Here is a 14,077-nt window from a genome sequence, read left to right as displayed (position 1 = left end):
CCTGGGTGCTTGCTTTCTGTGGGGCAGCTGAAAATAAAGGGCCCTTTGATCTGTGATATCTCTGTAGATGGTACTACCTGGCACAACTTCCCAAAACTCTCCTCAGTGTCTACTGTGCTGAACTGCCCTGCCTATCTCAACTTTTTCATGGGAGACCTTCCACAAGTATAAAAATAGAACCTGGGCTACCTTCCCAAGGACAATGTTCTGCCTCCTCTTGCAGTACCAGGCTGGCCTTCCTGCCCAAGATCCCCTACCAGTAAAATTATACATTATATGGTTATTTTCTTTATAATTAATGAACCAATATTAACTAAAGTTCATATTTTATTAAAGTTCATATGTTACTCAGATTCCCTTAGTTGTACTTGGATACCAAATTACAGTTACTAGTGATACCTACTTAGTTCTGTTAGGTTCTCTCGACAGTGACAGTTACTACTCAGGCTTTTCTTAATTTTGATGACTTTACAGTTTTTAGAATTACTAGTTAGGTTTTTGTAAAATATCCCCTAATTGAGATTAGTATGATTATCTCCTCCATGATTAGACTAAAGTTATATTATTGGAGAAGAAGATCGATGAGGTATACTATTACTTATGTCAAAACATATCAAGGGTATATACTATCAACATAGTTTATCACTATTGATATTAAGCTTCATCACCTGGCTGAGGATGTGTTTGTCAGGATTCTCTCTCTCTCCCCCATTTCCAAGTTTACTCTTTGGCAGTAAGTTGCAATGTGTAGCCCACAAATTAAACAGTGAGCAGTTACGCTCCACCTCCTTTAGAATGGAGCATCCTCATAATATTGTTTGGGAATATTTTGCATGAGAGTTAATCTAGTCCCTTAGTTGTTTATGTATTCAATCATTTATTTTTATCAGTATGGGCTCTAATATTTATTTTATACTTCAGACCGTAATCCAATACTACTTTATTTTTTCACACTGACCAGCTTTGGCTATTAGGAACTCTTTCAGTTGACTCCTGTGTCCCTTTGACTTAACCTCACAATTGTGTGGCATTTTTTTTTGGGGGGGGGGAGGGTCACTTCCTTCCTTTTGGGACCATAAATTGCTACAGGTGTATCCTATATATCACCTGCCCCAATCTTAGATTGTGATATTTCTCCAAGGATTACTGATTCCTTTAATTGGATAATGTTACTGGAAACAAAGTTTTGATGCTGGGTGTGCTTTGCTACTGGACTGTCATTGGTTTAAGACCCTCTCAGCTGGCAGAGCAAGGAAATATATATGTGTATCCTAGCCTGTGTGTATGTACACACATATATAAATATCCATCATCTATTTATCTATCATCTTTCTGTCATCTGTTGTCTATCTAATACTAAACATAGTAATGGCTAACTCTAATCTGTCACCACGAGAATTATTCTAGTATCCCTTCATGTTTCTCTGTAAACTGCCGTTCCAAAACTGAGAAACCTGGTCCCCACTCTATGCCCTACAGTTACATAATTGTTCAGTAACACTATGCATATGTAGCTGTATTAGAATTGTTAACCTATAACCCTATGGGGAAAAATTATCCACTAGAATACAATGCTGTATGTATAGGTCTTTTGCTTTTAGTCTCACAGACTCCACTCATTTCCCGAGTTAGTTAGGTTAAAACATTTTCCCCATCCATTTTAGTGATGTTTTTCCCTACACTTTTAACACACAGTGTTTCTCATATTTTTGTATTTCATAATGGATTCCCCTGAACTCCTTGTTGATTTTTTAAAATTTGCATACATTAAGATCATCTTTTGTGTTCTAAAATTCTAAGAGTTTTGCCAAATGCATATCACAATCCACCTATATAGTATCATATAGAACCTAAAACCTTCCATGTGCTTCACATATTCAACATCTCCCCACTCTTGCTCCCCCTGGGATGCATGGATATGTTTGTGGTCTCGATAGCTTTGCTTTTTCATAATATAATTTCACTAGAGTCACCCAATATAAAGCCCTTTCCGATTCACTTCATTTACTTCAGAATATGCATTTAAGATTCATTTGTGGTTTTTTCATGGTTTTGTATCTTATTAATGCTGAATATATCCATTGTAGGAGGTACTACAGTTTGGATATTCATTTACCTATTGAAAGGCATCTTGGTTGCTTCTAAGTCTTTATGAATAAAGTTGCTGTAAGTACCCATGTGCAGGTTTATGTGTGGACATAGTTTTCAAACCCATTGGGTAAATTCTTTGGAATGTATTGTGAATCACATGGTAAGACTATATTCAGCTTTGTAAGAAACTTCCACATGTTTTTCTTTTTTAAATAATTTTTTAATGTTTACTTTTATTTTTGAGACAGAGTGCTAGTAGGGGAGGGACAGAGAGAGAGAAGGAGACATAGAATCTAAGCAGGTTCCAGGCTCCAAGCTGTTAGCACAGAGCCCAATGTGGACCTCAAACTCACGAATTGAGAGATCATGACCTGAGCTGAAGTTGAACACTTAACCGACTGAGCCATTCAGACATCCCTCCATATGCTTTTCTAAAGTGACTGTGTCAGTTTGCATTTCCACCAAAAATAAGTGAAAAGTTCTCTTGCTTTCTTTGCACCCTGACCTACCTCTGATATTGCTTTATTTTTAATTTTAGCCATTGTGTGAAGTGGAATCTTATTGCATTTTTTAATTTGTAATTCCTTAATGGAAAAATATGCTGAGCATCTTTTCATGTGTTTATTTTCAATCTGTATATTCTATTTGTGGGGTGTCTGGACAAAATTTTTACTCAAGCTTTAACTGGGTTATTAATTACTTTTTAAATTTACATATGTTTTAGTTCTAGGTTTAAATTTTTTAAGTCAAATTGACGGAGCTCTCCTTTATTCCTTGTTTGCTTCATATTTTTATTATAAATATGTGCTGTTGCCGTTTAAAAAATTTTTTTCCTTTAACCATTTATATGATCGATATGATTTTTCTTCTGTAGGCTGATGTTCTATGCTACATTGTTTTCTGAATGTTAAATCAGTCTTATATACCAAAAATAGACACCATTTGGTCATATTGTATAGTTATTTTGATAAATTATTAGCTTAAATTTATTAACATTTCATTGAGGATTTTTTCATCTGTTCATGAAATATAAGTTTGAGAAATGGTCTATATATATTTTTGGACATCTTTAACTGACTTTGGTGTTAGGATATGTCCAGCTTCATAAAATGAGTCAATATTCTTTATGATTCTATAATCTGGAAGTGATTTTAGAGGATTGACATAATTTCTTTAGTGTTCAGAAGAATTCATCAGTGAAACGATCAGAACCTGATTTTGGGGGGAAGGTTATTAATTAATGATGAAATTTATTTAATAAACAGAGATATCTAGAAATTTAGAACTGTAAATTTTCTTCTGTGAGCTTTATATCATTTATATATATTCAGTTGACTATTGAGCAACATGAATTTGAACTGCATGAGTCCATGTGGATTTTTTTGTAAACACAGTACAATACTGTAAATATATTTTCTCTTCCTTATGATTTTATTAATAACACTCACTTTTCTCTAGCTTACTTTATTTTAAGAATACAGTAGATAAAACATATATAAAATATGCTTTAATTGTTTATATTATTGGCAAATCTTCAAGTCAACAGTGGGCTGTTAGTAGTGAAGTTTTCGGGGAGTCAAAAGTCATAAGTGGATTTTCAACTGCATCGGTGTGGGGGGGCACAGTGCTTGATCCCCAACAACATAGGGGTTAGGGCACTGACCCTATATATAGTGTTTAAATATATTTTTAGTGTTGTTGCCACTAAACACTGCTTAGCTTTTAGTTGTAGTGTATGGAATTTATATCAAGAAAAGTTAGGGGATGATTTGAGACAATGAACATTATGACTATAAAAGACACAGTTAGGACATGAATATAAAGAAACCATTAAAGTTTTAATAGAGAACATCACTACTTACAGATTAGCATATCTGAATCCTGTTAATCAGACCAACTGGAAATATGTATGAACTTTCCCTCAAAAGGTAGGACATTGAATTTAGTTTATTTGAGGAAATCATGTTGGTAATCCTGTGTGGCTTTGAAGGTAGGGGGTCATGTATTGAATGGAGATTTAAAATCAACTTATAAAAATAAAAATTTATAAATTTAAATAAATCAATTTTTATTTTATTTTGTTTGTTTTTTTGGTTTTGGTTTTTGTTTTAAGTAGGCTTCATGCCCAGCATGGAGCCCAGTGCGGGGCTTGAACCCACAACCCTGAGATCAAGACCTGAACTGAGATAAAAAATTGGACATTTAACTGACTGAACCACCCAGGCACCCCTGTATTTTATTCTTAAATATTATTAAAATTGATCTGTATTTAAAATGAGATGCAACATTCAAATCAAGAAAACACAGGGAAGAATGCTTTTGGGTTCACTTTTGACAAAAGAGGACATCAAAAACTCAGAATGTGCATCTTTCTATACCTAAGAGAAAAGAATATTTAATGTGCTCACAGGAAATAAATTATTCAGATAATCATATTTAGATACCCCTGTGTCATCGTCCATTAACTCCTTTCAGAAACTGTTTACCGAAGTCCAGGTTCCTTGCTGAAATATAATCTTTCATACTTCCAAATCCTGAAGATACATGTTCTGGCTCAGTCACGTTGCAAAGTTGTACAATCATTTTCATACCATCACATAGTAAACATGCCATCAGGAAATTAGTTTCTAGGCTCCTGAGCAGTCATTTCTATGTTCTGTTTCATTATTTTTATGCACACATCAGTTTCTGCTCACAACAAATTCAAGAAGAATAATAAAAAGATATTTGATCCTTAGGAGTCATAGAGGAGATATGTCCCCATAAGATTACACAAAATACTTGTAAATATATCCAGAAAATTCTTGTAAAGTAAGTGACTGAAAATTTAATCTCTACCTGAACTTGTCTAAGATTCATCTACTTTTGCAAAGCATCAAGTCCCAAAGGATGCATGTATGTTGCATTCCACAAATAAAGAGGGATTTGGAGAGGACAAAGTGGTCCTATGGATAACAGGTTGCCTAAATACACTTCACACACACACGCACCACACTCCCAAGGAAAAATTCTGATTAAATATGATTCAAAACCACTGTTAGAATTTTATACACTCAAGCTTCTCTTAAAAACAAGAGTTTCATCCTTTAACACAAGTATTGTTCTCAGGTACTTTCACTTCATGATTCTCCATAAAGGTAGGAGGTGGCATACTGAGGGCACATAGTGCCTACAGGTTTTCATGAAGAATAAGGAAGAAGGTGCTGAAATGAAAGGTGAAAACCCGAGACACGTTTTTTTAACTGCACGAAGTATCCCAGTATTGTCCTCAGAGAAATCAGATACAAAGTTTTTAACTGAGCAATCTATGAAGATCCTTCTTATTTTATATTCAAATTTAGTTATTGTTTTTTCTGAGAAAGCAAAGCAGTGGACATAAACTGATTGTGCCCAGCTGGAATACTATCCTATTTTCAAATACAGAGAGATAGAGGTTCACTAAATCTCCCTAGTTAAAAGGGAAGGGGCTTTGAGTGCGATGTTTGCCCTACTGTAATGGAACCCTATGGTCAGAAGAATATGCATTCAACACCAATATGGAGAGAAAGTATTGAGATTAAAGAACAGACAGCATTCTCCAAAGTTTGTGACTTTAGGATCTTCAGGATCTTTTGATATGAGGAGCATTTAAAAAATAATCAACCCAGAGTAGAGTAAAATTAACTTCCTTTAGTTATATCCACACCTTCAAGAGCTAAGGAAACAAGAGACTCTATTGGGAGGTGAGAGCATGGATCACATGCTCACGAATCTGCTTTGTCCTCACACCGTAGATAATAGGATTGAGGGCAGGTGGGAAGACTACGTAGAGATTGGCAACAAGGATGTGCACATAATGGGGAATTTTCTTGCCAAACCGGTGGGTGAGGAAGGAGAAGAGACACGGTGTATAGAAAACACACATGACTCCAACATGTGACCCACATGTGCTCAAGGCTTTGTGACGAGCATCTCGAGATGGGAGGAGGAAAACTGCACGGAGGATGTAGGCATAAGAGATTCCAACAAGTACCACGTCCAAAATAAGAAAAGAAGCCACAAAAAGCCCGTAAATGGCATTAACTCGAATGCTGGCACAAGCCAACTTGGCAATGCCCATGTGCTCACAGTAGGAATGCGCAATAATTCGAGTCTCACAAAAGGGCAGACGATGGGTTAGGTAGAGAATGGGCAACATAAGCAGGACAGGACGCATTATAATGCCCACACCAATGCCTGCTAGCACCCGGGGTGTCAGGGTGGTTGTGTAGTGGAGTGGTACACAGATAGCCACATAGCGATCAAAAGCCATGGCCAACAGAACAGTAGACTCCATTCCTGTAAAGGTGTGTATCAGGAACATCTGAGCCACGCAGGCTCCAAAACCAATTTCATGTGCATCAAACCAGAAGATACCCAGCATTCGGGGCACTGACGATGTGGAGAGGGCCAGATCTATGGCTGATAAGATGGCTAGAAAGTAGAACATAGGATCCCGCAGAGTACGGTCAGACCAGATGATCAGCAAAATTGTAACATTGCCTAACAGAGCCATTAAGTAAATGGAGCAAAAAGGTAGGGAGATCCAGCCATGGGAACCCTCAAATCCTGGGATGCCTGTGAGAAAAAAGGTGTCTGGGTGGAAAGCGGAAGTGTTTGTGTGGAACATCTTGCCATTGATGAGAAGAGAAGTAGTTGACTACCTCTAGAAGGAAAAAACAAGAGCTATGAACACATTTCTCAAAAGTCTCCAGTAGGCTTAATTTTTATCTGTAGCTTTCTTATTATAAAAGCAAATACTAAAACTTGAGTTCAAAGTAATATGTAAGCACAGACTGAGCACTCTACAAATGGAAGAAACATTAACTTTATGAGAGGTATACTTCTCAGGTTTTGGACATGAATATCATATTCATTTGCTGAAACCCCATATACAACCTGGAATTAATTTAAAAAAAACATTAAAGGACTTATCTTGAGATATCAATCCTCTTTGAGGACAAAATACACTTTACCTAAACACATCAACACAAAAGCACGGAACAACAGATACAGACACCCGCAAACAGAACATGACAATACATATAAGAATGTGATACCTAGATCTGTAGAATGATAGGAAATACAGTAAGGCTTCTTAAATCAGTTTGTTCTGTATCAGTTGTGACATTGATATATATTTAGAAAATCAGATCCAAAATGAAGAACTGTGTTTCATTAATGTGTCCCTCCATATTTACTCATATGCTCCCACAGACATGCTGTACTGTATCTGAGATATAATAAGAGTTGCACAAAGATAGACACTGTACTATACAAAGATAGGAAAACACTGCAGCTGGAAGTCACCTCCAGGACAGAAATGCATCTCTTTGCTACAATATTCTGATAGGAATTAAATAAATAAAGAATCCCAAGGTTTCTATTGGTTGCCAAATTCTCAAGAATGTCCTAAGATATCCAACAATTCTACCTATCATTGCATAGGTGTGTGGGGGAGAGTTTGGGGGGAGGGAGATAGCGAAAAGATATATTGGAAGGAGAAGCTTTGAGAGAAGTAAAGATTTGTTTCCAATGACAATAATGGTGGTCAACATCAGGCTTAAGAAATCCATGCTCCTGATTTACCACACTCTAGTTATGATTTCTCTCTCTCTCTCTCTCTCTCTCTCTCTCTCTCCATTCTTTCTTCCTTCCCTCATTTTCCTTCCTTCCTTCTTCTTTCTTTTTCCTCTTTCTTTCTTTCTTTCATTCTTTCTTCTTTCTTTCTTTCTCTTCCTGTCTTTCTGTCTGCCTGTCTGTCTTCCTATAGAAAAAGAAAAGAAATATAAGAGAGCACTATAGAAAAAAAAATAAGGAAGGGATAGAGAAATATAGGAAGAGAAGGGATGAAAGGTAAAAAAAAAAAAGAAGAAAGGAAAGCAAAACAGAAGGAAACATAAAGGAAGAAAGGTAGGAAGGAAGTTGATCTCAGCTCCAGTTGACTCCTGAGCAGAGTGACAGAGAAAAGTCCAAATTGGGGGAAATATTTTATTAATGACATTAAAAAAAATAGAGACTCTCCAGTTATGTAAGTACTGAAAGACTATAAATGTTCATCTCCAGGCTATTTATCTTCTTCCCTCTTTGTAATCAATTTTAAAAACCTGCACTTAACTCTGGGCCCCTGATGAGCATATTTTAAAATTATTATTATAGAAGACCATGCCCTAACACACAGTTATCACTGAGAATTGAGGTTGTTTTTACCACAACTATAGGTTCCCTCTGTAGTCGGTTATTTTAAAAAATCTAAGTTGTCTTGGGGTTCCTGGATGGCTCAGTCAGTTAAGTGTCCAACTTTGGTTCAGGTCATGATCTCACAGTTCGTGAGTTCGGGCCCTGCCGTCAGGCTCTGAGCTGTCTGCTAACAGCTCAGAGCCTAGAGTCTGGTTTGGATTCTGTGTCTCCCTCTCTCTCTGCCCCTCCCTCACTCATGCTCTCTCTCTCTCTTTCTCTCTCTCTCTCTCTTTCTAAAAAATAAATAAAACATTAAAAATTTTAAGAAAAAAATCTATGTTGTTTCAGCATAATCCAGTAATGACCTCTTTCAGTCAGGAAATCTTTCTACGGTAGTGAGATAGAATATAGTAGCTTAATAAATTTAGCTGTAACCTGTTCCTTAATTGTTAGACGAGAGTCTCTGATTACTATTCATCTCCATCACACATTTAATAGGAAACTCACCTGCAGCAGGACTAGGGCTAGAGAGCTCTGGTATATCCAGTAATGGGAATAAGGTTTTATACTACCTATATTTAGGGCCCTTGGGGACCTGTCTGAACACAAAGCCAACTTAAATCCCCTGCATGAACCATAGCTAACACCACAGAATCTCCTGAGAAAGATTCCATTATCTGCACTTAGGATAAAGGGACTGATGGAGAAGCAAACATCTTCCCTACATCCCCTACACATCTTGTCAATAGAAAATCAGAGATGTGAAACTAATGCTACCAAATGTGTTCATATGAAATATGACGTGAACAGAATCTCTTATTGGGTAAATTTTGCATCTTAATTTTATTAGATATCATAGCAATGCACATTTAGAACATAATTTACCTATATATATATACCTAGGTGTATATATATATATATATATATATATATATATATCCCCTTCCCACATCCATGTCTTACTACTCATCAATAATATATCATAGCTATCAAATAAGACAAAATATCTTATTTCTACCCTATGTAGTGCTAGTCTTACTGGCTTTATTTATTTATTTATTCATTCATTAAAGATTATTTTGATTTTTTTTTATTTTGATTTATTTTTGAGAGAGAGAGAGAGAGAGAGAGAGAGAGAAAGCATAAGCAGGGGAGGGGCAGAGAGAGGGAGACACAGAATCTGAAGCCAGCTCCAGGCTCTGAGCCATCAGCACAGAGCCTGACGCCAGGCTTGAACTCACCAACTGTGAGACCACGACCTGAACCAAAGTTGGTGCTTGGCCGACTGAGCCACCCAGGTGCCCCAAATAGAAGTTAATAAAAATTAATTTAACATAAAAAAGAAAAAAAAAACCACATGAATTTATTTATTTATTTGTTTGTTTGTTTGTTTTAAATGTTTACTTATTTATTTTGAGACAGAGAAAGAGAGCAGAAGCACATGAGCGGGGCAGGGGCAGAAAGAGGGAGAGAGAGAATATCCCAAGCAGTTTCTGCACTGCCAGCATAGAGCCTGGCACAGGCTTGATCTCACAAACAGTGAGGTCATGACCTGATCCAAAACCAGAAGTCAGACACTTAACCAATTGAGCCACCCAAGCACCCCACATGAAATGTATTTAGAGACATGAAATACATGGAAACCAAGGAAAAAGATGCATTACCCTAATATTACAAAATAAGGCCAAATGTATTTTTCAATGTAATGAATAAAAATAAAGTGAAATTACATTACTTAATCATAGAAAAATATAAAGGGCACCTGGGTGGCTCAATCAGTGAGGCATCAACTCTTGCTTTTGGTTCAGGTCATGATCTTGGGATGCCTGACTTCAAGCCCCATGTGGGGCTCTGTGCTGACAGCATGAAGCCTGCTTGGGATTCTCTCTCCCTCTCCTTCTGCCCCTCTCCCCCTCATGCTCATTCACGCTCTCTCTCAAAAAATAATTGTTTTAATTAATTTAAAAAAAGAGTGAAAAATATAAGAATACCACTTACCAAAGTTTCTATTAGGATGGTGACACAGTAGGAAAATCACTGACTGGGAGGTGATATTCCCAATACATATATTGGTAAAACACTTATATTAATAACACATTAAAATAGTGAATTGAAATTATTATTAATCTATAAAGAAATGACAAAACAATGTAAAATAAAAGAGCAAATACTTACTCTGGCACTTTAAAGGAAAATAATATCCAATGAGCATAAGAAAATTTTTTCATCACTGTTACTCATCAGGAAAATAAAGCACCATGCTATACCTACAACCTTTCCAATATGGCTGAAAATTAAGACCGCTAATTCCAAGTATTCATAAAGATAGGAACATCTGCTGACCACTTTGGAAATTGGAAGTGTCTGCTAATTCTAAATATTCCCAGCAATTACTATTACATAAATGTCCAAAGGAAATGAGTGATTACGTTCACCAAAATACATACACAAAAATGTTCATAGGGATTTATTCAGAATAGAGAAAAAATCAAATAATTCAAATTATTCAACAACAGAATATATAAATTAATTGGGTTTATTCATCAAAGAAAATACTATCAGGGCACCTGGGTGGCTCAGTCGGTTGAGAGTCTGACTTCGGCTTAGGTCACAATCTCATGGTCTCAGGTCACAATCTCATGGTCTGTGAGTTTGAGCCCCACGTCGGGCTCTATGCTGACAGCTCAGAGCCTAGAGCCTGCTTTGGATTCTGTGTCTCCCTCTCTCTCTGCCCCTCCCCCGCTCATGCTCTGTCTCTCTGTCTCTCTCTGTCAAAAATAAATACACATTAAAAAAATTTTTTTAAAAAGAAAATACTATCTATTAAGAAATAAAACAGCACTGGGGCGCCTGGGTGGCGCAGTCGGTTAAGCGTCCGACTTCAGCCAGGTCACGATCTCGCGGTCCGGGAGTTCGAGCCCCGCATCAGGCTCTGGGCTGATGGCTCAGAGCCTGGAGCCTGTTTCCGATTCTGTGTCTCCCTCTCTCTGTGCCCCTCCCCCGTTCATGCTCTGTCTCTCTCTGTCCCAAAAATAAATAAACGTTGAAAAAAAAATTAAAAAAAAAAAGAAAGAAAACAGCACAATAAAAACAATAAGAAGCAAACCAAAAAAAAAATACAAATGAATTACTATTACATGCAAAATGGATTAATCTAACAGAAATCTTGTAAAGCAAAAAATAGACACATCAAATTGTGTTAAGATTTTGATGCTTGAATGTTTTTATGTGAAACTCTGGGGGCAAGAAAAAAGACAAAATGAAAAAAGAAAAAGAAAACACCACTATACTATATCTGCATGAACTAGAAGATAAAAATAAGAAGAGATGAAGTGAGTGTTAAGCCAAGGAATGAGTGAAAATTGGAAATATGCAGATAATCATAATGGCTTAAGAGGTAACAGAACTATCAAGAAAAAATCACTGTTGCACATCTGCCAGATTGTAGTCTTATTAGGATGCACATGGTAAATGCATTGAAATAAGCAAAATCAAAAATACAATGCTTTTAATGTTTGCTTTATTTTCCTAGAATGTACCAATTATTCTATGCCCAGAGAAATCAACTTACCCTTCCATACAGCTTGACTGTGCTCTCTTTCCTAATTGATCATCACCCCCCTCATCTCTCTCCCTGCCTCCCTTTCATTATATACACACAGCCCTCATTGTTTTCATTTGGAACATCATATAATGTATGCTGATATTTCTCATCTACTAGGGAGCAAATTCCTGAAATTATCATGTACATCCTTATGAATACCCCAGTAGTTGGCACAATATGCTGGGTATCGTTTCTTATTAAATTTTGTTGAAAGAATGACTGTTATTGACCTGAACAACATAAGTCATTTCAAATAAAAAAATGTAGTATTATGGAAGATAAAAGCTAATAACATGAGATTATAGTATTTAATTTCAATTTTATATTCCTCAATGAGGAAATATTTTTATATGATCATAATTTATGCATCTTGATTAAATGGGTATGGCCCTAGTTGTGCAAGAGAAAAAAAGAGTCTGTAATCAGTGTTTCTATTGAGGAAAGCACAGGGACATCTGGCTCTTAACTCAGGAAGTAAAAATCGTGAAATAGTGTGCTAAGGCCACATTAGAAAGGCTTTCAAGAGGAAGGAATTTTGAATCGAGTTTTTAAATCACTACTAATGTGAAATTGGCCATTTTAGAAGAAGTTGCATAACAGAATATTTTCCATTTTGTAAATTCCCTCAACATTGTGTGTATGTGTGTGTAAATCTATCTTTATGTGTTCATATACATATATACATGTGTGTGTGCAAGCACATGTTTAGGAGTGTGTGTGTACATGTGTGTGTGTTTAAGAAAAAATGGCACAATGAGTAAAAAAAAGAAGTAAAAATATGTATATTCCATTTTGCATTAATAAATCAGTTGAGTTGGAAAGATGTGCTGTACGCACCCACTATTTTTAGAATTATATCATTTATTCACCTCTTTCTGATGTAGTATAATATCCTATTATCAGTCTGTTTTTGTACATTTTTTTAAATTTTGGCAATGGTAGCTTACACCAATGCACACGTTTAATGTCAACTTTCTTATATTATAGTGTGACTAATAGTAAGTACGTGCATTCTTTTATTCTTACTTAGATTGATTCATTCAGCATACGTTTATTGAGTAGCTGTGTGAGTCACACTATAAGTAACTAAGTGGATAAATAAAGTAGTATCAAATTCCTTATCACCCAGGAGGAGAGAGGATGATATGTACACATTGCAAGTGATTATAATATTAAGTTGTGAGTAAGAGAATGGAGCAGAAGTGCACAGAAGGCAAAGAAAAGTGAGTATTGCTCTATCTTCAACAGTATGAGGATAGTTACCCTAAAATGTGCGTACATATAGAAATTCACTCCTATGTGAACCAATGTTTTTCTTTATCTGAAACAAGATTTTATTTGAATAGTAGACTTTGAAAATTAAAATGCAAATACCAGAAAATTGGTGTGCCATTAGTATTTAGCGAATGAAGGAGACAGGCAATAGGTCTTAGAAAGTAGGTATATTTGGAGTGTAAAGGGATTTATGAAGGAATAGGCATATCTCTATAAAGCAAAAACCAAGGATGTTAATTGTGATGTGAAACCTGAAATTAGGAGGATGTTTGGCATGGGCAATGTAACAAAGGTCCTAACATCACATGCTGGTCACTAGGAATACTAAATAAGATGGTACCACTGGAGACAGAAAACAAAATACCTGAGAGATATTTATGAAACAAAATCAGCTAGTCTGGAAGACTGGAAGTGGCTGATGATAGAGGTACTTCAGAGATAGAGTGATCACATACAAGAGATCAGGCTACAGAAAGTTAGAAAAAGGAACATATGAGTGAGAGCAAGAGAATATGAGCCAAAATAACAAAAGATTGTGGAGATAATGGAGATAACTTGCCTCGCATTACACAATGAGGAAGAGAAGGATAAATGATGAAAATAATTATTTCCAAATTAAAAATTTCTGTTTTAAAGACTAAGAGGTAATACCAAATATATACATGAAAAATATAAATGTCATTTTTGATGGAGTTAGGTAAAATGAGCATTTTGAAAATTTTCCTTAATAACTTTAAGAAAATCAAGTTTTTATAAAATATCAACAAATTAGTTGTGGACTAGTATCTTGTGTGTGTGCGTGTGTGTGTGTGTGTGTGTGTGTGTGTGTGTGTAGTACATATACAATGCATATATTATATTAGATACTTTTTGTACTTTGTGTCACTTTAGCTTCAGGTTATTTTATGT

At 35.9% G+C, this 14,077-nt stretch overlaps 1 protein-coding gene across 1 annotated transcript; it reads right to left on the bottom strand.

Annotated features, from left to right (window-relative positions):
* Positions 1–5,803: 5,803 nt before the first annotated feature.
* Positions 5,804–6,739, bottom strand: LOC123602459 (olfactory receptor 52J3-like). Its single transcript, XM_045486944.1, has one exon. It carries the CDS (start codon positions 6,737–6,739, stop codon positions 5,804–5,806), a length of 936 nt encoding a protein of 311 aa, XP_045342900.1.
* Positions 6,740–14,077: the final 7,338 nt, after the last annotated feature.

This window comes from Leopardus geoffroyi, chromosome D1, assembly GCF_018350155.1.
Source record: "Leopardus geoffroyi isolate Oge1 chromosome D1, O.geoffroyi_Oge1_pat1.0, whole genome shotgun sequence".
NCBI classification, from domain to species: Eukaryota; Metazoa; Chordata; class Mammalia; order Carnivora; family Felidae; genus Leopardus; species Leopardus geoffroyi.
This window is presented reverse-complemented; position numbering and strand designations above follow the sequence as displayed.

Excerpts from the sequence above, each read along its gene's own strand:
- LOC123602459 (XM_045486944.1), bottom strand. The coding sequence starts at position 6,739 with ATGTTCCACACAAACACTTCCGCTTTCCACCCAGACACCTTTTTTCTC.